Genomic DNA, 24,744 nt, shown 5'->3' with positions numbered 1-24,744 from the left:
CTGGGGCGAGGACATTTCCCAGCTTACATCCCAAATGCAGCTGTAAACTTTTCAGAACTCCAAAGTCAGACCACAGCTCTGCGTTTCAGCCCTGCCAGTCAACCCTCTCTCTACTGTTCCTACCATGATATTACAGAAACTTGCTTCAGCAGACCAGGAAACCTGGACTAAGACCGTACAGTCAAAAGTCAATCTCTTGGAAGCCCATCTCTAAAGGGAACTTTACCCCGATTTTTCATACCCGTTGTTTTGAAGTTATCACTTACGTGTATGCCTGATTTTATCGGAGTCACCTCGGCAATCCCCATCTTTGTCCGGTATGGGAGTGTACTGTTTGGCCATCTCCCAATGCCCATTACTGTCCATTTATTCTAGAATCCTGGAGAGGTTGCCCCTCTCCAAGTTAACACTTAGAAAAGAAATGCCATTTTTCTCTTGTCCCAGGTGCCAATTTTCCTCCAATGTATATATACATACCCCAGGGTTAATGGCTGTCCTTGCAACATGGACCTGTATCTGTACTGCAAACCCAAAGGGACCCATCCACATTGAGCGATGATCCCAAGAATCAATCAAGTGTGTGAACCACCGTTTCGTGATTATGTTCAGATACCACAGTGGGAAACCCTCAATCCAGCATGAACACCAGAAACACTGTCCAATGACCATGTTGAAGGCAAAGGAAGTTCTCTGCCACCAAATGAATTAAATAAAGTTACTCAGTTATAACTGCGCCCTTCGGTGTGGTGAATTTAAATCCCTCAACATTGTTTTTTCATGGGGAGAAAGGACACATTTTTTTAAAAAGAAAAACGTGAGTTCCAGATCCAAAGAGCTTACCTGACTCCTCTCCTTGTCCACTTTCTTAAAACACTTATTCAAAGACAAATTATGTCTCACTGAGTTTTTCCACCCAGTAGGTGCGTTTGCAAAATACGGAAAATGTTCCAAGATCCAGTTGTAGATATCCTTTACTGGCAGGCGCTTGGTTGGAGAGTCCTCGATGGCCATAAATATGAGGCAGCTGAAGGAGTAGGGGGGTTTGCAGTTGGGGTTCTGCCTGGCATCGTAGGGCATGTCCGAGTGGGCAGGGGATGGAGGGGTGTCATCGTCCAGATCCTGGACAGGGCTGACACTCCTGAGGACCGACTCCCCGAAGCTCTTCAGCAAGTTCTTGCTCTCGTGAAGCCAGTTCAAATTGGTCAGCTCCTCATCTTCCATGGCCCCCTCTTCTAATCGGATGTCAGGCAGAGAGAAGTCGAGGTCATCGTCCTCCTGCAGAGCCTTGGAGAAACCACCACCCCGGTAACACTGACTCAGCCCACTGGAGACGCGAATTCCTGAGCTTTCTGGCTTCTTACTGGGAGGCATGACGGGACCCATTTATGTGAAGGCTCCTGGTGAACAGAGTACAAAGAAAAGATGAGTTGGGGAAACCCAAAACAGAGAGGTAGCTGTGCCCTCCTAATTCTTTTGCGCCCACCTCACCCCGCCCAAACCCCACCACTTCTATGGACCCCATGCCCCTGGGAACAGCATCTCCTGCCAGCAAGCTGAGGACCACAGACCCGCCACCCCACCAGTCCACCACTAATAAAGTAAAAAGCAGTCCCCTGAGTGTTGTGACTCTGCCACCTCTTAAATACAAGGAGACTGGAACTATTTACAGTATCTTTAATATGCAAATGCACCACAAAAAGAATGGGGAACTCTACAAAGCTTTCTTCCCAGATTCACATTACCCTTATATTATCACTGTGCCCCACTGGGAATAATCAGTTATTTCTTATTTCAGTTTCTCCTCAGAATATGAATGCATAGGGGCACCTGGGTGGCTCAGTGGGTTAAGCCTCTGCCTTTAGCTCGGGTCATGATCTCAGGGTCCTGGGATCGAGCCTCCCATGGGGCTCTCTGCTCGGCAGGGATCCTGCTTTCCCCTGACTCTCTGCCTACTTGTGATCTCTCTCTGTCCAATAAACAAAATCTTAAAAAAAAAAAATATGAATGTATATACAGGTAAGAATTCTTTCAAGCCTAACCATAAACACTACAAAGTAAACACCATGCCCCACACTCTGGTCATTTGGGGTTCTAGGCCTCAGGGTTTATCCTTCCCTCCCCTCCCCCACTGCAAAATACCTGCAAGTTTAAGGCCAGGTGTTTCAGATTAAGTTCAGCTGTCTCCACACGAAAACCATGACAACCGTCCCGGAATTAACATTCTGACCACAGCATGCGCTGATTGGTAGTGTTTTATATCTGACTGTATCTTTCCTCCACAAGCAATGGCCCCAAACTCTGCAACTTTAATCACAGCTGGCAAGTCTAGATAGTGGTAAACAAGGAAGTCTGTGGGTCGGAACTAGAGGAAAAAGTGCATTCAATTATTGGGACACTACACCCAGATGAAAAACTGAGTAACTTTGGGCACCGCACCAATCAATGGGACTGTGAAGACAAACCATTAACTGAAATTAGAATTGGTGAAAAAAGTTGGAGGAGCAACCTGCAGCTTAAACTGGAAGGTAAATGCAACAAAAATCACTACAGAATTCTATTCTGCACCCCCCATACCACCCCCATTTTTATCAATGACCTAGAACAGGGAGTACAACTTCTGATGAGAAAAGAAAATGAGGATGTGGCAAGTCCACAAACAGAATGACCCCGATAGATAAAAAGCATATTCAACCCTCTAGTACTCAACGTAAGACCGAAAGAACAGTAAAGATAATGAAAGAGGTCTCCCACTGTCCGCTTGCAGCGCTCACACGATGGGCTTGGTTTAAAAAGCATGTCTGTTTTATTTTCTCCCCGAGTAAGAAGATCAAGCCATCTCTCTAGAAAAACAGAATGAACTCAAAAGCAGACATGATCATTCTAAGGCTTCCAATGCGCATTGACAGTGTGCAGAAGTAACTGCTTCAGCTGGGGAAGCTCTGGAATGGGATTCTAGAAAGCGTAATGTGAGACACCCAACGGCCAGCCAAGGTGCCTGAAAACTCCAGCACCCTCCCTCCATCACAAGGTCCCCACACAGAACCTACGGGCATAAGGCAGGAGGAAGCTTTCCCAAGCTGCTGAGAGATGCCCAGCTCCAAGGACAGAAAACTTCCAGTTTCAGCCACGGGGACTTCTTTCTGTCAACAAGGAACCTAGCCTGAGTAGCACAGGACACAATTTAAAGAATAAGCTTGTATCTTTATGTTTGGGGGTATGACAGAAGCCCCACCTGGTTAACGTTTTTACCATCTTTATGAACAAATCAAAACTAGGCTTGTCTCCCTCCCAGTTTCCCCAGATCCCATCACGAAACCCTAAGTTTCTGACAACCAGGAATATCCACACAGTAGAGTACAAAGCGGAACGAAATACTCCAGGCACCGAAGTCAACTTCGGCTCCAGATGAAAGTTTTAAGTCTCCCGAGCTTCCAAACAGGAAAATTATATCATGGCTGACAGTAAAGTAATTTAATTGCACTGTTGCTATGACAACATGCTGCTCTTTCTTTTCAATTTGCTTATTTGTCAGAAGCTTCCCAAAGGAACTAACACACGATACTCCATGTTTTCTTTTGTTTTAAACAAACATTGCCAGCAGTATGGTCTTACTAGAAAAATGGCACTGTGGAGAAAAGAGGGTGACGGGGTTCCACCACCTAGGAATCATCTGTCTGCTTTGTGTTTCTGTCCCCTCGTGCTGTCCAACTGTAAACTGCAACCCTATAAATCCAGCATTTTCGCAGCAATGGTATCAAGAGCTGCTGATCACTACAGTTCCATTTTAAAAAACAGTTCCCAGAAACCACTGCTGAGGACTTTTCCATTATTATACTCTAACTACATAACTTGCCAAATCTTTTTTTCCTCCTATTTTAGAGGGGGGGAAAAAAAGAGAGCGAGCGAGCGAGAATCCGGATCATGTGAGTCTGCAGTTAGGCAAACATTTTTAATCTGCTACCACAATAAGGTTGCTCCACCAGATACGCAAATAGTTACTCACTAGTGACCTCCTTACAACTTTTCGGTTTGCTATAGGTTACATTCCACACACACACAACCACACACCCTCTTTCTGTTTTTATATGATTTGCTGTGTTTTGTTATCTTATTTGCTTTCCAAGGGAGAAAATGCAGCAGGAGAGCTGCATTTCTTGCCCACTATCAGAAGGTTTCCAAATAACTGACAAACACATTACTGGCCCAGCTTTGAACAGATGTTCGAAGTGAACTTTGAGAAGTTAAGAAATCCTCTCCAAGCCGAGCAGGGCAGTCGCGAGTTTGGAGAGGCCGGGTAACCCCCTTCCGCGCGCGCGCGCGCCCGCACGCACGCGCTCCACTCCCGTCTACTGTACTTGTCAAAAACATTTCAAGGGGACCTGCGGGAGCGGCGATTGGCTGCGTCCCGCGTCAATCAGCGGCGTTGCCAGGCAACGAGGAAACTGCTCTGCTCCCCGTATACTGGGCAATTGGGAGCTCGCATACCTTCACTGCCGGTCAGATGTCATAAACCTTTTATTGGCCGCACCGCGGCGAGCCTTAAAAACACATCAATAAAAGCCCGCCGTCCCCCCAACTTCTCCAGGGCCCAAGGAGGGTTTCCTAGAGAGCCGGGGTAAGGAGGGGTCGGGCCTCGGGGGTCTCGGGAGACGCTCACTGCCGGTGCCAAGCCCGCACAGTTTGGGGGGAGGGGGCATCTTTGTTAGGAGTCTGTTTCTCATCTTGGGGTCTCCCCTAGAGCGGCATCCCCTCCCCCGGCCCGGAACGGCGGGGATCCCGTCCTCCGCGGACAATACCAACTCTGCTCCTTTCGGCCGTCTTTTGGAAATCGAGGCACCGGGAAACAGCCCGCACGTCGGGGCAGGAAACTCTTCGGACCGGGCAACTTCCCCGCTCGGTGGCTGCCGTCTCCCCGGCCGGCCGGGCCCCCAGCCCGAGCCCTCCCCCCAGGAACTGCGGAGTCCCTCGTCCACCGTGAGCGGCGAGGTCGCCTCCAAGACGGCCTCGGACGAGCGCCCCCGCCCCGAGTCACCCCGACCCCACCGGGGCGCCAGCGGGAGCGGGGAGCAAACTCACCTGGCCGGAGCGGGGAGCGGGGGCGCGGGGGCGCCGCAGCCCTTCAGCGGGAGCCCACAAAGTTTCGCGGGCGCCCAGCGGGCATCGCTTGGTGGCCCGGCTAAGGACGCGCGAGCGCGGCACGGCGAGCCCGGGGCGGCAGGCGGCGGGGGGCGGCCGCGGGCGCGGGCGGCAGGGGCGCGGGGGTCGCGGCGCGGCATGGGACCTGCGGCGTCCGCCGGGCGCGCCGCGCGTCCTCCCGCCGGCCCCGCCGCTCTCCCCGCCCCGTCCCGCCTCCCGCTCGCCTCCGCCGCGGCGCGTCGGGCCGGGGCGCGCCGAGCGGCGAGAAATTGTTTCCACTGCAAACAAAAAAAGGCGACACATGACCAGGCAGGAGGAGGGGAAGCGCGGGGAGGGAGGGGCGCGGAGGGGAGGGACGGAGCGGAGGGGGCGGAGGGAGCCGGAGAGAGGGAAAACGTGGGCCGGGCCGCCGGCTGCCCCGGGTGCGGACCCGCCGGGGCGGCCCCTGCCCGCGCGCCCCTCGCCGCGATCGACCCCGCGCGCGCCGTGCCCTGGCGCTTCCCGGGGGACGCAGCCAGGGCCGGGGCCGGCCTGGGCCGCGCGGACTCGCCTCCCGCCGCGCGGACTCGCCTCCCGCCGCGCCGCGGGGCGGGAATGACCGGCGCGGGCCCCCGCGACTTGCGGCGGCCGCGACCGTGGGCGGCGGGGCTGGCGGGCGTGCGGCGTGCGGCCTGCCCCTTCCCCAGGCTCGGGCCACGCGGGCGGGCCGGCGCTGTGCCGCTGGCAACGTGTCGCCGGAACGCTCCTACCCCATCCGCATGCCTTACAAGGCTCGAAAGTAAAAATAAAAAGAATTACGATGCGGGCGAGGCTTGCGAGGGGGAGAAGAGATTCCACTTCTCCCCAACTACGGCGTCCTGGCGGGGCTCCCAGGCCGGTCCCCAGCCCTCCTCCAGCGCCCACCTCGAGCCCCGGGAGGAAAGGCACAAAGGCACCGCAGCCCCCCGCCCCGCTGGCCGCTCCTCCTGTCGTCTGCCGGCGCGTGTCTGCGCAGGGAGGGAGGGTGGCCATTACAGACAACCAAGCAAGAGGCCCGTCCTAGAGGCCACGCCGGTAGGTAGGGCCTCTGGGTGGGTGGGGGAGGCTCAGCGCCGCGACCGACTTAGAAACCGCGAGAGAAACCCGGCCTTATCGCCTTCACATTTTGAGTTCTCGGGAACCCGACAGACAATTAGCAGGGCCACCCAGCGACAGGCGACGCAGCCACTACTCCAAGTCTTTAGGCTCCTCCAAGGAAGGGCCACCCACTGCTAAAGCTGCCTTCGGAGAGCATGAGAGGAGAGTCCAACAGGACACCCTGGTGGTGACACAAATAAAAATAGGATTGCACCCCACTTGCACGGAGCCAAATCTATAGGTTCCTCCACAGAAGAGAAGCCCAACCCATCACCCCCACCTGAACCCACCTGGGCCTGTGGACCGGCCATTTTGAGCTGAGAACTGCAGAAACACCAGTGATCCCCCTCAGAAAGCCCTCTAGTTTGCAGCACCTCTTAATGGTGCCAGAAGGGGAGAAAAATCCCACAGGGCTTCTGAATTCCCCCCCCCCCAAATAAACCCCAACTGATCTGGGAGTCATTCCTTTTAACAAAGCTCCCAAGTGGGGGGGTGGCAGGTCTTCAAAAACACTCACCACAAGCCTTATTACTTACCCGTGGTCTGGCAAATCCCACCCAGGAGATGACTCCAAGGTGGAGGCCCAGGGGTGGCTGGCGGTCATCCAGCCCCACCCTTAATTACTGAGCACTTGATGTGACCTACCCAAACTCACTAAGCGAAAGGTGTAAGGTGAGAGAGACAGATAGCTCTGAAGCCTCACGCCAGAGGTACTGGTGACATCAGCGACTGGACATCAGTCAAGGGTAGGTGGCACCCTCCTTCCGTATATCCACTGAGGGACTGAATCTCCCTTCAAAAGAACCAAGGCCAGACACTTTTGTCCAAGCCCCCTTGCCCACCCAGAGAGGAAAAAATACTCCCCTGCCGTCCTCCCCACCCATCACCAGCTCCCAACTCTCCCCATGGCCAACGACACACCATACCTAAAAATTTCTTTACAGTAAGAGAAGTGGCATGTTAATTGTCACTCCAGTCCTTTCTTTGTCCTCAGAGTTCAAGCACACAAAATAGGTCATTCTTGAAATTCTCCGTGTGAGCTGTTTAGCCTCCAGTGTCCAAACAAGCCATGTAGGTGAACAACACCTTTAAAACAGGCAAGCCTTGGGCCAGGAGAAGCCCTGAGTAGAGGGTGGAGTATGGTGAGGTAAGCTGTCTTTTATGAGCCTGCCTCTCTTTCCTTCTGCGTGTTTTCAGTTTCTTCCCTTCTCAAACATACAGACCTTCTCTAATTATGACAGGGTTACGTCCCAGGAAGCCCATCATCCTAAACTGAAAATATCCGGGAGTCAAAAATGCATTTCATACATTTCATACACCTAACCCACCGCCCATCACAACTCAGCCTAGCCAACCTTGAACGTGCACAGAACACGTACATTAACCTGCAATTGAAAAATGCAAAATCACTGAACATCCATGTTGGATATCTCATGATGTAACTTACCGACTACTGTCCTGCAAGTGGAAAACAGAATGGTTGTATGGGTACAGAATGGCTGCAGCCGTGCCGGTTGTTGGCCCGGTGATCCCATGGCTGCCTGGGAGCTGAGGCTTGCTGAAGCTGCCCAGCCTCCGGAGAGGGGATCAAACAGGATATCACTAACTCAGGGAAAGATCCGAATTCCAAACTTGAAGTCTTGTTGTCTCCCAAATGTGTATCGCTTTTCACACCTCGTAAAGTCAAAAAATCGAATGTCGAACTATCATACGTCAGGGATCATCCGTATTCCTTAATCCCTCTCTCCCACTTATCCTGGGCGAGGCAGCAAGAGGCATCAGCCTGACATGGAGAGCGAACTACACGCATCTGCCTACCTTTTGGTCCTAACTGGAGGAATCCATTCGCACACTTGGTGAAAGCCACAGCGAGTTTTGGTGCAGCTCCTTTCCACCTTTAAATTCCACAGAACCACAGCTCTGCAATAGCTGATCCCTGACCAAAGAGGGCAGGCGCCAAAGTCTTTGGGACAACTCCATGTTCAATACCCTTCCCGAACATTCAGAAATTCCCTTGTCCCTGATAAGTCTCCAAAAAGCCATTTTTTACAAACGTGTTCCACAGCAGAATCCTGTGTGTGCCCTGGAACTCACTTTGGGCAACACTTACATCCTGGCTGGGGAGCAGCTGATGATTCCACAGCCCCTTCCAGGCCTGGGCTGGAGGCACTTGCGTGCCTGCGGCAGGAAGACCTGGCCTCCCGCCCAGCCAGTCCCCAGTCGGTGTGGAACCTCGGGTTCCTCCCCTGTGCAGAGGAGTGCCTCTCCCCTTGATGATTTCTGCCATCTTCTCCAACATGCTTCTCTGCCCGGCACCGTGGACGCCTCTCTTCCCATCCCTGGTTCTTTGGCTAACATGATTATTTACAGAATAGTTCAGTGTAGGGCCTCCCAGCCCCCCTGAAGCGGTAACACCTGAGGAGACGAGCAGTGACAGGCCACTGCAGGTGGGAGGACCAGGGACCTTCGTGTGTGAGGAGTAACCTGAGGCCGGCCTGCAGGCATGGTCTCCTGGATCCTTCAGGCTGACCCCCATGAAGAGGACACAAGAGTGGGAACCCAGGTCAGCCCGGGGCGGCAGCACAGCTGGGCTTCTCAGAACTGGGGAGTCATGTAGCAGTCTCTCCCTCCCCTTCCCTCTGAGACCACACTGTCTTTCCCACTTCCCTCTACACATCTCCTCCCTACAGGTTGGCTCTCTCTGCTCACTTAGACCACCTGTGGCTGCCAACACCAAGGCCAAAACTTCTGACTCTGTGCACCCACCACCTTCAGACTGCCTCTGTCTTCCTGCCATGGTCTATGTCCTCAGGGAAATAACCCGATTGGCCTAGCCTGACTTAGATGCCTTTTCCTTTCTGCCCCTTCCCTCCTGTCCGCTGAAGCTGGGCTCACAAAGGAACCATCAGGCACACCAGGACTGGGGATGACTTTAGAAGGAGGGTACCTAATGAAGACCGGTTGGTGTCTGACCTGTAGAAATGGGGAAGTCATGTTATAGACCTGAGCTTTTCTATTAGGGACACCCAGGAAGCCATACCTAATAGATCAGAGTCTTCTAGAATGGGTCCCAGGCATGCACATTTTGAGAAGAATGTTCCAGGTAGGAGAAATGAATGGCACAAGAGAATTGATCAAATGTGGCTTGATCGTATTAGAAGATGCACTGGTTCCTCAAACAAATATTGACTACCTACCAAGCACATAGCATTTTGTTCGGTGCCAGAGATAAAAGGGTTTTGTTCCTTACGGAGCATGCATGTTAGTGGGTAAGAGTGGAAACATAATATGACTAAACTCTTTAATGCTAAGGTGAGCAGTTTATAGGCACTAACGCAAAGGGCAAGAGGAACTCACTGAGTATTTCTGAGTGCGCAAGTTATACTATCAGAAATAGGCTTTAAAAGACTGGCTTGGAACTAGTAGATAAATAAGTCCCAGAGACCTCATACACAGTTCAGTGATTATCAGTGAGAAAACTGTATTATAAACATTTAAACGGAGTGACTAGATTTTAATTGTTCTCAACATGGGAAGAAATGATAATAATGTGACACCAGAGAGATGTTAGTGAACGCGACAGCGGCAATCATGGTCTAATATCAAATATATATGTTGTACACCCTGCACTCACAAACAATACTGTATGTCAAATGTATCTCAGTTTTTTAAAAAAGAAGAAGCATTGTGGAGGTGCATGGGGGGGCTCAGTTGGTTAAGCATCTGATTCCTGATTTTGGCTCAGTTCAGGACAGGGTGGTGAGATCGAGTCCTACGTGGGGCTCTATGCTGAGCACGGAGTCTGCTTCAGAGTCCCTCCTTCTGCCCCTCGCTGCTCCCCCCATGCTCCTTTTCTCTCTCTCTCTCTCTAATAAATAAATAATTAAAAATAAAAACAAAAGAATGATATTATGGTTTCAAGATGAGTTTTGGGGGAGGAAAGGAAAAACAATGAAAAAGCCCAAAGTTAGTAGAACTACTGAGAAAGCAAGGCCATTATCCATATAAAAGGGAACATGGACTTTTTTTGAATGGCGTTTTAAAAAATTATAAAATATGCTAAGATATCAAAATAGTGATGCCCTCTGAGCAGCAGAGTTATGGGGTAAATTTTTTGACCTGCTTCTTTCACACGTGTCTATTATATTCCAAATTTTTGACCATGAGCACCATTACACAGCATTACAGCAGCAGTTCTCAGCCTTGACTGTGCACCAAAATGACCTGTATTAAAATTGCTGGCCCCCACCCCCAGAGTTTGAGATTCAATAGATTGGGGCTGTGGCCTGATAATTTACATCTCTAACAAGCTCCCAGGGACGCTTCTGCTGCTGGTTGAGGGACCACACTTTAAGACCCAAGGACTACAGAACAGTCAGCGAGACTGGAAAAAATGAATGTCTGAAAGCCTTCAAAAGAAAAACCAAGAGAGACTGTCAAGTATGAGAAAAGAAGGGACGATTATGATCAAAGAAAACCCCTGAATCACCGGTTGGACTAAGTGTCTTTGAGATAATATATAAGAATGCTGTTGGTAATGGTAGAAAAGCTACTCCCTTCCCTTGAGTACAGAAGGAGGAAAGACCCAGCAGCACGTCTGGAAGTCCCTCCACTCTTGGAGACTTGTAAGGTTTGCTCCGGCATCTTGGCCCTTGCCTGCCATCCTCTCTTGGTTTTCCCCTTGTGCATTCTTGGTGTGTACATGACAGGTTCTGGAGGGAGTAGCCTGGGAAAAGCCTTCTTCAAATTTCTCCAGTAGGGAACAGAGCCAGGAGGCTTCTCTGAAGAGGGAAGGAGGGATGTGTGATAAGGGAAAAGACTGTTGAATGCGTGAAGTGAAGCTCACTCCCTCAGGTGCTCTCACCAAACCCCAGCTTCTCAAGTCTCCTGCTGGAGGCAATGTGGAGACCCAGAACCTGTCAGCTCTTTGAGCAGAAACACAAGTGTGAGGGAATCATCCAGAATCCAGATTTAGTCAATGCCTTCAGTTGACAAGTATTTACGAAGCATCTAGCTGCTCCATGTCCAGGACTGCGTGGAGGGAACAGGGAAGGAACCTGGAGAAACAGAGGGGGCAGCTCTTGCCCTCAAGGACCCAGGAGAGTTGGGGAGAATTTATGAAGCAACTACAGACCACACACACACACACACACACACACACACACACACACACAGCAAAATACCATGGCCGAAGAGGTGTAGCCTGATGGCTAGCCGAACATCTGGAACCAGGTTCATGGTGTCCCTTAACCACTTACTAGCTTAACTTCTTTCTCTCCACCTAGTTTCCTCATCTTGAGAAAACGTGGGTGAGGAGGGAGAATGCTAGCAAGGCCCTCTCATAGGGTTCTGATGAAGATCAAATGAATTAGTATTAAAACACATATAATACTGCCCTGGCACTTAGCACCACTTTTGTTAAGTAAATAAATTAAAAGGAAAATATGGACATAGCTGACTGCATGCCAATTTAAAATTTGTGTGTAGAGCCAGGATCCTATAAATCAAGCAGAAAGATAAAGAAATGAGGAAGTGGGGCACCTGGGTGGCTCAGTGGGTTAAGCCTCTGCCTTCAGCTCAGGTCATTATCTCAGGGTCCTGGGATTGGGCCCCACATCGGGCTCTCTGCTCCGCGGGGAGCCTGCTTCCCCCTCTCTCTCTGCCTGCCTCTCTCCCTACTTGTGATCTTTCTCTCTCTGTCAAATAAATAAATAAAATCTTTTTTAAAAAATAAGGAAGTATTTGCCGTACGTAGGAAAAGGGGTTAATATTTTAAATTTAGAACACTAACAACTCAATGAGAAGGAGGAAAAAAAAAAAGTATCACCCTAATGAGAAAAGGAAATTCACCAAAGAGAAAGAAAAATGATGCCTACACCCATAAAGCGGGGCTCCACCTCATTAAAAAACAAGAAATGTAAATTCAAACAATTATGATACCTCATTTTATCTACCAGATTGACACAGGCTGAAAAGGAAGAACCATGTCATTGTTGGCCAGGGTTCGGGAAGAAGTTGACTTGGTACAGCTGTTCAAGGACAACTTCAGTGAACCCAGCCACGGACCCTAATTTTCCAACTTCTAGGAATTTATCCTAGGGAGGTTCTCTCACAAGACCATTAACTTGCCTAGCAGACTGACTACCCCCATGATCCAGTGACCCGCTGAGCTCTCCACAGCTACCCAGTGCCTGACACACACAGAGGATACTCAGTCAGTACTTACTGGAAACGTGCACCAGAATGTGCAACACTGTATCTAGGAGGGTTTGCTGGGACACTGTTTAAAATCGAAAACTCAGGGGGTGCCTGGTGGCTCAGTTGTTAAGCGTCTGCCTTCAGCTCAAGTCACGATCCCAGAGTCCTGGGATCAAGTCCCGCATTGGGCTCCCTGCTCAGCGAGAAGCCTGCTTCTCCCTCTCCCACTCCCCCTGCTTGTATTCCCTCTCTCACTGTGTCTCTCTCTATAAAAATAAATAAAATCTTTAAAGAAATAATAAAATAAAATCGCAAAAACTCGGAAATTGATTCAGTGAGAGGCTGAAGGCATATTATTATGTGCTGTGGTCCACCCTGGCCCCATGCTCCCATTGTTCCCTCCCATTTGGATTTTCTGGTCATTTTCAGTGAAGCCCTCCTTGTTCAGAATCATTTTCACATTCTCCCATCCTAGATGTGTGAACCAATTTGCAAACACTTCATAAAGAAAGAGTGTGGGGCGAAAATAAATACATTGGAGAAGCAAGTTTAAGTATTTTGTGATCTTTCCAATCAGAAGGAACAAAATGATTCCTTTCTGAAAAGGCTGATGCTCTGAGCAAACAGGAGAATCGCCAAGTGTAACACACATTAAACCTTGTGTTATGGTGTCTACTGACTGGTTGTAAGAAGGCTTTCAACTGATACATTTTTAGTATCAAACTTTCTCTACAAACTCCTACACAGGTCCAAAGATAAGGGAAAATATTCTTGAATTAAGAATTTGTGGGGGAGGGCGAAGATTTACTCTCTCTTTTCAGATTGATCTATAACAATTTGCGCTTATAAAAGACCAGATGTGGTTACATCTTATTATTATATATTTTTTTCAAATCTGATAGAAAAATCTGTGCCCAGCTGAGGCACTCCATGTGGCCAGAATTACTTCTGCTTCTCCCGCCTTCCAAAGGGTACTCTGGGCCGTCAGAAGCCTGCTCTAGAAAAGGCAAAGCTCTAAGCTCCCACTCTGAGCTCCCAGACCCCATTTATCTATAGTGGATTGTCATTCCTTGGGGAAGTTATGCTCTATGAAGTCTCCACAAACAAGGAATTAGCAAACATTGAACTACTGCTCCCAGGGGAAACACAAAGTCAGGTTCCTGCGAGCTGCTGGTGACAGCATTTTCGTTAACTGATGAATATATAACCACGTTTTACTGTATTTCCACCTGAAGACACCTTATTTAATATATACTGTTGATTCCTTGACACTGAACTCACAGCCAGCAGCTCTGTAACTCATGTCTGAACGAAGATTCTCTAACAAGGCTTCTGTATATTCTCCACAAGGCAGTCAGCCTTCATGGGCTCAGCAACACTCAACACTTCACACTGAACACAGCACTAGGACTGGGTGCCATTTTATTTTATTTTATTAAGATTTTATTTATTTATTTATTTATTTATTTGACAGAGAGAGACACAGCGAGAAAGGGAACACAAGCAGGGGGAGTGGAAGAGGGAGAAGCAGGCTCCCCACCGATCAGGGAGCCTGATGCGGGGCTCCATCTCAGGACCCTGGGATCATGACTTGAGCAGAAGGCAGACGCTTAATGGCTGAGCCACCCAGGTGCTCCTTTATTTATTTTTTAAGATTTTGTTTATTTGAGGGGTGCCTGGGTGGCTCAGTGTGTTAAAGCCTCTGCCTTCGGCTCAGGTCATGATCTCAGGGTCCTGGAATCAAGCCCTGCAATGGGGCTCTTTGCTCAGCGGGGAGCCTGCTTCCCCTTCTCTCTGCCTGCCTTCTCTGACTACTTGTGATCTCTCTCTATCAAATAAATAAATAAAATCTTTAAAAAAAAAAACTTTATAAAGATTTTGTTTATTTGAAAGGGAGAGGAAGAGAGAGACAGACAGAGAGAGAATGTATACGTGAGCAAGGGAAGGAGAAGCAGACCCTCCGCTAAGCAGGGAGCCTGACTTGGGGCTCAATCCCAGGACCCTGGGATCATGATCTGAGCCGAAGGCAGAAGCTTAACCAACAGAGCCACCCAGGCGCCCCATGGGTGTCATTTTAAACAGGAATATCACCATCAAAAAAGCACAAAAAGCAGAGTATAAAACAGACCACAGAACAGACACTTGTTTATGGTATGAGAACTGAAACTTATTTATACCGGAGCATTGCTCTGTTAGATGTAAGCTGGGAATGTGTGTATTAGGCAATTCAAATTTTTGGCCATTCTACACATGTCGACAAATGGCCCTAAAAGCACCACGAGTATTTATTAATTGGGGGGTTACAAATAATTTTTAGCAAGTACATGAATCTGCAAATACGGAATACATGAACAATGGCCGACTGGATTTAACGAACACTTACACAGTACTTACTCGGTGCCAGACCGCATCCTTAGGCTTGGCAAATACTCACTCATTTCGGCCTCATAGTAACCATGGGAGGAGGGTACTATTATTATGCCCCCATTATACATGAGGAACCTGAGGCACAGAGAGGTTTAGCCACCTGCCTAAGGACACACAGCTTGTAAGTGATGGGGCTGGGATATGAACCCCTAAGCCTTGGCTCCAGAGTTTGGAGCCGTGTTCCAGGTAGGAACCAAAGGAAGCTTCAGATCAATCCAGAGCATCTGAATTCTTCTTGGAGAACCCCGGAGGTCAAGGACACAAAGGACAGGAGTGGTGGGGTTCAAGAGAGGAAAAACCACAAGCAGCAAATAAAGGAGAAGGAAGAAAAAAGGGACTTTTAACCTGAATGAAAAGGCACCACTTGCAAAGAGCCAAAGTTCAGCTTCTATGTCATAATCAATATGGCATGGTGTACCTTTGTAATAAAAAATAAATCAACTAGATACTGAGCATCAAACAAATTGTAAGTGCCTTGAGAGGTAAGGACCCTGCCTTCTACTTCTCTTCTGCTCATAGCATGTGGCTCAGCGGTAATCAAAAATATCGATCGCTTAAGTGAAAAAAAAATGCTTCTTTTTATTGCTCTCTCAAGCTGGTATCTAATAACTACACAGATTAGTCAAAGAAAAGTAGCATCATCAACCTTCTCCTCCTCCAAAATTCTGAAGAGCTCTTATTGTTTTCCTCCGTTCACCGAGTACACCAAGTACCATGGTCTCGTGGGTTTCAGTTGCTAAGTCTGCCAAAGTGTGAACCATGCCAAGAAGGAACTTCTCTCGTTTTACTTTTGCAGAAGGATGTGAAAGAGGACAATCAATTCTTCTCTTGAAGAGTGTCTTTTTGAAACAAAAGTAAAAATTGCAAATTCAATGGTGTCTCTGGGAAACATTGCATAGATTAAGATATTGCCAATATTATTTCCCTGCTGTACAAAATTCCTTTTGGGGGATTAGCAACTTTTCAATTTACTAGGACTGCCAAAGCCGAAGTCTGTTATTCTTTATCAGATAGTGCAGTTCACTGACACTCTCTGCTTTGAAACCCTCACTCCTTCCCCAAATAGCCTCTCATGTGCCTTTAACATTTTTGATTCAGGGGCAAGCAAAACGTGCCCGTAAATTGTGAGGCACAAGTGCATGCTGAGCGCTCAGCTTCACAAGGGGTGGGGGCTGAGAAGGAAGAGGCCAAATGGACTGCTGTCTTTCTGGGGGTGCACCAGTAACACCTAATTCCCCCAAGCCCGAAGACACGTGACTGTCACTGGCTTCAAAGATCTGGCCCCCAAACAACCAGGCATCCTTTTTAAGTTGGCATTTCTTCCAGAGAGGAATACTGAGCATCTTTCCTACATGCCTCACACCGTGCTAGGCCAGCTGTCTAACAATATGGATCCCGGAAGGGGGTGCTGCCCACGTTGGTGATGGCAGCCATTAGTGCCTGTTGCTCATAGCAGACGTCAAAGAGCCCGCAGAACAGAGGTCCAGGCCATTGGCTGAGACACCCGGGCAGGCTTCCATGCCCCCTGAGTGCCAGCAGAGGCTACCCGAGGACCAAGGTGGGCATGCCACACCGTCCTGGACTTCCGGACGGAGTCCGGTCCCAGAGAGTGGACGTCAGAGCTCTCCGGAGGCTGTCCAGGCCAGGTTCAAAGGGAGGGATGAACCTCACAACATCCGTTCCAAAGAAATCCCACCTGCCACTGGCATGCCCAGGCTCGTCTTCCTCACATACCAGCCTCCCAGGCAAGTCTCCAAAGGCACAGTGGGCAGGCAGCTGCAACAGTTTGCTTTCTCTCAATGCTTTGGACCAGGAAGACGCGGAGTTGAGGAAGAAGTCAAAGCCAACCCCGTACGATCTGGACCCCCAGTTGGCTGTGATCCTGAAAGGTCATCTTATCCACCCCTCTGCAGGAAAAACATGGTGTTCCTTGGCCCTGGAAATCTGGCCTGGCAGATTTTCTGAAGTAAGTCTCTTCATCCACACCCATCCCCATCATACTGACATTCCGGACTGTCAAAATGCAAACCCTGGAGGGCAGAGGCAGAACCATCCTTCACCCTCTACACTCCAGCGACAGTCCCCTGGCCCGAAATGCCTGCCACCATGGGAGCGCTGGCTCAGCCACCGCACAGACTCCCCAGCTTGCTGCCCCTGAATAACTTGAATTATCAAACTGAGCACAAAGAGAATAATACACAGCAGTTGCTGGAAAAAGCTCTCTCCATCCACTTCATTCTCTGTGGCAGACGCAACTGAAAGATTTTTTTTTTTAATCCATGAAAAACTTCTCATTTAAGCTGGGGGTGCAAAAGGCATCTGAAATGTGAGAGTCCCCAGACCAGCCCGGGGATAGAAAGGAAAGGTTTCAATGAAATACAAAAGCAACGCAGACCTGAAGGGGAGCAGGCTGCCCGACGACAAGGCAGCCAACTGCCAAACTGTCATTTTGCTCGGCGGCTGAACAGAAGGCTCGAGTAATGACAACCACAAAACTCATTTAAAGTCTGAAAAGGTGACTAATGAGCTCATTCATGCTGGCTATAAATTATTCACTACAACACTGATCCCACTCAAGACAAACAGTAAAGTAAACTTTAAACATCGCCAGCCTCCGAAGTCGAACGATTTAGGTCTGCAAAACTTTTCCCAGTGAGAGGGCTACTCGTCTCTCCCTTGTCTATTGTCACATTCATTCTTCTGTTTACTTTTTTTTACTGCCTTTAATCAAGTTTAAGCAGACACAGCTGGTACACATTTATTTCTCTGTTGAGTCTTTTTTTTTTTTCCATTAGTTATTACGAGCAATCATGATGCTCTAAAAATAGCAGCAAATTATATTCTCTAGAAATTGAAGGCTGACCTTAAAATGAAGCCCAGGTCTTCGGAAAGAATATTCATATGCACATTTGGGTGAGTGACAGCCCCGCACAAAGGCGAAACACAAGTGCAGAGCATTTTCCACTCTTTGAGAGGTTTTTCAATTTGCTTCCAAATTTCCTTTGGCTCGGTGGAAAAGGGTTGGTTACTTCAAAACCCTACAACACAGAACCTGCTTCCAGGGGTCACGTTTTGGCCAAGAGTTTCATGAACACTCACCATCTTAACAAAATCAAAGTTCTCAAAAAAAAAAAAAAAATATATATATATATAAAATAAATAAAAATAAATTTAAAATTTAAAATTTAAAAAAAACCAACGTTTTCATGGAGCCTTGTCATGATGGAACAGGTTTGCCAAAAACCCACCATGTTGCTGAGGGCTCCCCTCAGCTCAGTTTCCTGTTTAATATTAAAGAAAGAATTGCAGCTCTTCTGTTTTTCTAGACCGCGCTGTTTGCTACTCCTGTCACTCCGGAAAGCATTATGACTGCAGAGAAGGAGTCTCCTGTTTTTCAAACCTTTTTTTTATCTCAGTGGCTACTTCCAAGACAGAGGCAGAGTGAAGAGTTTCAGACCTGCCCTAGTAGATCTTTTAAAAATAGTCCCCAAATAAGTACTTACATTAGCTCTTGGTCAGATCGCTGAACATTCTGTATTTTTAAACTGCTTTGAATACTTTGAAAAGGAGCCACAGAAAAGCCACAGAAAACGCTCATATTCAAATCCCTCCAGATGGAAGTTCTGACTAACCAAAAGTGAAAGCAGAGAGGTCTGAGGCCGAGTTGCACCCTGTGCACACCTCGAGATTACAGGGGGAGAAAAAAAAATGAATGGTCCGGGGCCTGGGGAATCTTGTACAACGTATGAGAAATAATGCACAGAAGGCAAATCGAGACAAGGGCTTTAACTTCAACCCCAGACAGGGCCAAGCTCTGTCTCCATTTTAAGAAAATCTTTCACACTGTTTTCACAGTTTCTTGCACATGAACTAAAGGCTTGTCCAGCCATTTCTGTCGTCTGAAATGCAAAGCAATTTTTCTTTTAAGTAGAGAAAGAGGAGTCCTGCAATATTTATAGCAAAGTACTTTGCCACCTACCGACGCAATCTGGTTGGTCTTCACGTGTTTGGCATGATTTTTTAATCCACGTTTCTGTATCTACTCAGAAGCTATTCTCTTGGTCCTTGGTGCAAGAGTTCCTGCAGTATTGCTCTGGAGTTGTTTTGGTGTTGTTTTGTTGTTTTTGTTTTAATCAAACAACGTGCAAAACCCCAATTCCAACCAAAGAAACGGAAAAACCTAAAATGGCATCCCAGGGAAGGCTCGGCTGTTCTACATCCCTCCACGAACTCAATTCCTGTCAGCTCTCTGTGCAAAGGTGTGGACAAAATACTGCTTGGAAATCTAGCCACATGTTGGTAACGTGTCTGCCAGACAGAGCTTGCCTCTCCTTCATGGGCGGGAAACGTGGCTGGTGACGTGTACACACACACACACACACACACACACACACACACACACACACACACCCCCCCAGTCTCGTATCTTCCCCGGAGGGAGGACCAAAGGTGGGAAACCTAGCTGGTGGTGCACATGGGCGCGCGCGCGCGCGCACACACACACACACACACACACACACACACACAGCCCTAGTCTCTATCTTCCCCGGAGGGAGAACCAAAGGTAATGCTAATTCTGCCTGCGGATGTTCAAGGCACCTGCCCAGCCACAGCCAAAACAATGAATGCCAACTACCCAATTTCGGCAACCCTAAGAATGATAAAACATACATAGTGCCCAAAGCTCCCCTGGGCTTCCTACTCGCTTGGATCTTTGCCAGCATTATTTATTTCTTCCTTCCACTCACCATTATGAGGGACGGAGGCGCGGTCATCCTCTTACAGATGAGGACACTGAGCTGAAAGAAATTAAGGCATTTGCCAGCGGTGCTTGTTGAGGTGAGCTGGGAAGGCGAGTCCCCACGCTTTTGGGGCCCGCAGAGCGCACTCCCTGCACCGCTGTGTTCTCTAACCTCTTCATCCTCTCCATGCCTAATTTCCAAGATCACAGAAATGTACCTTGCTGTTTGCAATCTACCTCCTGGGCTTCTCCATCAGAGATTTTTGGGGGATTGTTTGATCTGGGTTTTGCATAGCATTTTGCATAATGGGCCACTAACCATGACACCCCCTTCTCTCCGCCCAGGTGCAGCTCCTGACACGGCCGAAAACACGGACACCATTCACGGAACAGACAAGCATATCTACAAATTCCAAAATATCCAGGGCAATGGTCATACACCAGCACTGTGCTCCGATCTGAATTGGAAAGCATGACGATTATGAAAATGACAACAAATAACCCACAACAGTGACGGCTCCAGAGGCCAGGACTGAAACTCCAAGCCTGTCCTCACCTCCCGTTTGGGTGGACCCTCAGAAGGAACAAGCTGCTCCGAAGGGGCCGTTACACAATCAAAGAAAAATCTACCCTCCCCCAGGCCAACTAACGAACCTCTCTCCAATTGCTGCAACCCCTGGGATGGAGCTCTGATAGTTTCACTTCCAGCTAACGCCTCGGTTTCACCAGAAACCATTTTCGAACTGTGTCTTTTGCCCTTTGCACACTGAGTTGGCTAGTTATTGCCTGCCAGTTTAGAAATATGACTGACCACCACACCAGAACTATATCTTCCAAAAGCTAAAGTACAGAGAAGTAGATCGAGGCACAGACCAACCTTTGCCAACTCTATTATACATTCCAAAATCACCAAGTCGCCATGAAGATCTACTGACCGCACTACCAATCAGATTAACCTCTTCCCACAGATCCTGGACAGAAGGGTGAGACCCCCCCACCGAGGCACCCCCGTGCCCTACAGGCACTCGGAGTCTTCGCACAGCCCAGGGAACTGGCGAAGTGGAGGAAATGGGCTCCAGCAGCTCACTCCCGCCTCCGGCACCTGCAGCATCTTCACATTTGGGTACCAAGGCTGAGGAGTGCATTCCGTCACGAACCACCTCCATATGCTTCCTTGAAAGCTCTCCTGGTGCTGTGACTGGACTCCCGTCTCAAGGTTATAGCCAAAGGCTTTGGAAGAAGCGGATGAAGGAGAAAGTCGAGGTCTGTGGTTTCAGCGATCCACAGGGATCTGACTCCTCTGCCACTTAAAGTCCCTCTGGCTTCTGCCAACAGCAGCTCCCTCTGGATCCGAATTCAACCTCTCTCGGCGTCCTTGTGATGCCTGCATCATAGCAAAGCCTCCAATGCTTATGCTAAGCCCTGCCCAGACCTTCCTGGATCTCCTGCGAATGAACCACCAACTTGCATTTGCTACGCAGATACGCTTCCTAAGTCAGAGGCTTCCTAAGTCTGAGCAGGTTTCATCAGCCATGTTCCAGGGCTCCTCCCTCACATCCTCCATGGTTCATTTTTCTAAATCAAAATCTACAACTCATGAGTAGGAAGAAAGTCACTTAAGGCTGACTGCCCTGACTTATCATTTAATCTACACAGAGCTATTTATTTACTAATTACATTCTGGGCCTGACAGCACTGGCCAGAAAAGATCTGTTTATTCATTACCAAAACCAATTAATGTAAACAGAAAATAAAATCTTAAAGGTTACTCTTGGGAAGGGCTTTACTAATGGTGTCGGATGAGCCCCTAATTAAATGAGGCAAATGAAGCCCGAAGAAGCAAAGGGATTTAGGGCCACGTGTCACAAAATGCACACGGCTAGCTTCCTTGCCACTGTTCAACAGCACCGCAAAATTCCAATCCTGTGGTGTGAGTGGGACCGACCCCGTGGTCAGCTTCTACAGAGAAGGATGGGCATTAAAGAAAGAACGGGCAGGTCCAGGGGCGCCTGGGTGACTCAGGGGGTTAAGCCTCTGCCTTCAGCTCAGGTCATGGTCTCAGGCTCCTGGGATGGAGCCCCGCATCCGGTTCTCTGCTCAGCGGGGAGCCTGCTTCCTTCTCTCTCTCTGCCTGCCTCTCTGCCTACTTGTGATCTCTCTCTGTGTCAAATAAATAAATAAAATCTTAAAAAAAAAAAAAAAAAAAGAATGGGCAGGTCCAACTAGGACCCACTGCACAGGCCAATGCACGTCCTCCGTCGCATAGACACTCGAAATGGCTCTTCTATCATTTGCAACCAAAAGCTTCCCAACAGATAACCCTGCAGAGTCAGTGGCAAGGCCAATTTCTTGATTCCCCATACACAGGTATTTCTGCCACAGGAGAGTCTTTAACATAGCAGAATAGAAAACCATATTTTGACAAATGCAGGGGCTGAACTTGGTAAGAATAAAAAGATTTGGAGGAAATACAGGAAACTAAAGACTGTCATTGTGCTCTTCAAACATATGGCTTCATGTGTAACTGTGGCTATATTAATAGAGTATTACTGATGACTGAAGAATCCATGAATGGAGATTAACTGTAGAGAATTCATGGTTAATGAGGGAGGACCATTCTATTTTTTCAATATAGTATGTATGTATGTATGTATGTATGTATTTTTGAGTGAGAACGAGCCCAGGAAGGTGGGAAGGCAAAGACGGAGAGAGAAAGATCTCAAGCAGGCTCCATGTCCAGTGCAGAGCCTGACATGGGGCTTGATCCCAGGACCCCAAGATCATGACCTGAGCTGAAATTACGAGTCAATTAACCAACTGAGCGACACAGGCACCCTAAGGACTGTTCTATTTATAACTTGAGACAAAACCTAACTCCCGCTTCAGTCTCAGAGTTGGACCTAAAGCTGGGCTCATCCCTACCTCCCGGAGGGACAATGTCCCAATTTTATATTTCCAAGTGCCCAGCTCCAAATCAGGTGCCAGTGGAGGGGTGATGCAGGTCTCGGCAGCTAAGTCTATTGAGTAGTTACTAGAGGAAGACACCATACTGTGTCTTATCTGCTTTATGTCACTGAACGCGCCCCAGCGATCAACGTGAGGTAGACTGATCAGAGTAGACAATTAACCTTTGTTAATGATACGGAAGGAGTGACCATCAGGCCCACGGAACTCTTGTAAGATTAAATTTATCGTCAATGAGAACACATCCTTTAGCAATCCTGAAACTATAAAATTAAAGAGATGAGTATCAATAGACATAGTAATCAGACAGGATCCAGTTAATATAAAGAAGGAGAATTTGCCACCAGATCCTAGAGGCTTAAAGCATCAGCACCCCTCGCTCACGTGGCCCCTTCCATGGGCCTGGGAAGGACCCCAGCCACGTGTGGAATGAGCACCTTCGGTATTTAAGCTTAGTTATCACACAGAAACACTTAAATGTCCTGAAGCCCCATGGCTCATATATGAAAAAAACCTGAGAAAGGTTCCCCAACATCTGACAATAATCCTAAAGATTTACATGACATTACCAATAACTGCTTGTGTAGCAAACAAGCTTTTTTTCCTAAGCCATCAAGAATGGAAAACAAGCCCCAACCAAACATGCTAGAGGCATGAATGAATTATCTTGCTGTTCTCTTGAGGGAAAATGGCATTCTAAAATCGCTGTCATAGGAAGAAGTGGTCAAAGAGCACACAGCCCAAAAAAATGTAGGAAAAGAAAGTAATGCAGACATATGTGAAATACCTGATTAATAACAATATCTGTGTTATTTTCTGGATTTTGTGATGTTTGGGAGGTCTGCTTTGAAATACATATATATTATTTTCTTTCATCATGTGAAATAAATGTTCATTCATAAACCTGGTTTTATGTTTGCAATTTTACATTATTTTACATTTTTTCTTGGCGATGGCTACCAAATCGAATAGGCCTCTGGCCTGCATCCACTCCCCGTGAGCCTGCTATGAGTCAGGTCACCGCTTTCCGCGGACTGTCTCCTCGCAGTCGGCAAGGGGCTCTGTGAGGCAGGTGCTGTTATCCCATTTTACAGATGAGGGGTCTGGGTCTCAAGCAGGTTAGAATGACCTACCAAAGGTTACCCAGCTGAGAATCGGCAGACAGAACCCAGTTCCAGCTGAGAAGCGGCACACTGAACCCAGTTGTCTGATCCATAGGGCATCTAGCCAGGTGCCAGACCACCTTGCCAGTTCTGCTTCTTGGCCTGCCCACCTCCACTGAGAAAGAAAGGAAAGGGCTACCCTTCTGTGACCCAGGACCGCCTTCCTGGCCTCTGGCTGTTGCACAGCTTCCCGGCAGGGCTGGGAAAGGAGGGGCTGGGAAAGGAGCCGATGGAGCCCTTTTTCAGTTCCTGGCAGAGCAGAGGGTTTAATCTTTGTCAGTGGACCACAAGGGGACTCTACAATGGGTCACCTTGGGGACACAACCTCTTGGTCAGTGACCAATCGTCTCCTTTGATGGCATTTATGGTTCAGGGAATGCTGATTAGGCTGTAGCAAGACAGGTATGGTGACATGGGGTCCACACGTCTATACCTCCGTGAGAGCTGACAGCTGCGGGCTGGAGGGCGGGACCCAAGGGGAGAAGAGGGAGCTGTCTGACCACAGAAAAGGAAGCCCAGACCTGAGTGCGAAGGCACAGCTGCAGCTGCAGCTCCCTTTCCTCCCCAACCCCAGGGGGCTCCTCCTCAGGGTCCCATCCTAGCCTCCAGCCGCCTCACCCCATCAATTTAGAAGGAACTCATCATTGGCATAATGCTTCCTGGGAGACAAACTCCTCACTGACTCAGTTTTCTGTCTGAAGAACCTGATCCCTCCTGTGAGGCTCTGCTCCCCAACTACCTGAACCCCTTGTGTCAGTCCTCCCTGGACTCAGGACAGGAAGGACCCGGAATCGTTCCCATTCATTCTCTTTTCAAAATGATGACTCTGGGGGGCCCCGGCTTGCTTAGTCGGTGGAGTGTGCAACTCTTGATCTTGGGGTCAGGCAACCAAGCCCCGCGTTGGGTATAAAGATTACTTAAAAAAAAAAAAAAAAAAAAAAAAGATGAAACTCTAAGGCAGTATGTGCTTTACCTTTTGGAGGCAGTGAGGAGCCCAGG

General features: G+C 48.6%; 1 protein-coding gene across 6 annotated transcripts in view; it reads right to left on the bottom strand.

Moving 5' to 3' along the window:
* FOXN3 (forkhead box N3) overlaps positions 1-24,744 on the bottom strand; it is a 398,885-nt gene that overhangs the window by 220,849 nt on the left and 153,292 nt on the right. For 3 of the 6 annotated variants that reach the window (XM_046008530.1, XM_046008534.1, XM_046008535.1), the window contains exon 3: positions 841-1,397. In XM_046008530.1, coding sequence (XP_045864486.1) covers positions 841-1,383 — 543 coding nt within the window. In that variant the 5' untranslated portion in view covers positions 1,384-1,397. Of the gene's footprint in view, positions 1-840; positions 1,398-5,076; positions 5,304-18,380; positions 18,474-19,625; positions 19,728-24,744 lie in introns of those variants that run through there. The other 3 variants (XM_046008533.1, XM_046008532.1, XM_046008531.1) reach the window with 3 other exon arrangements.

The sequence above is a fragment of the Meles meles genome, chromosome 6 (assembly GCF_922984935.1).
Source record: "Meles meles chromosome 6, mMelMel3.1 paternal haplotype, whole genome shotgun sequence".
NCBI lineage: Eukaryota > Metazoa > Chordata > Mammalia > Carnivora > Mustelidae > Meles > Meles meles.
This window is presented reverse-complemented; position numbering and strand designations above follow the sequence as displayed.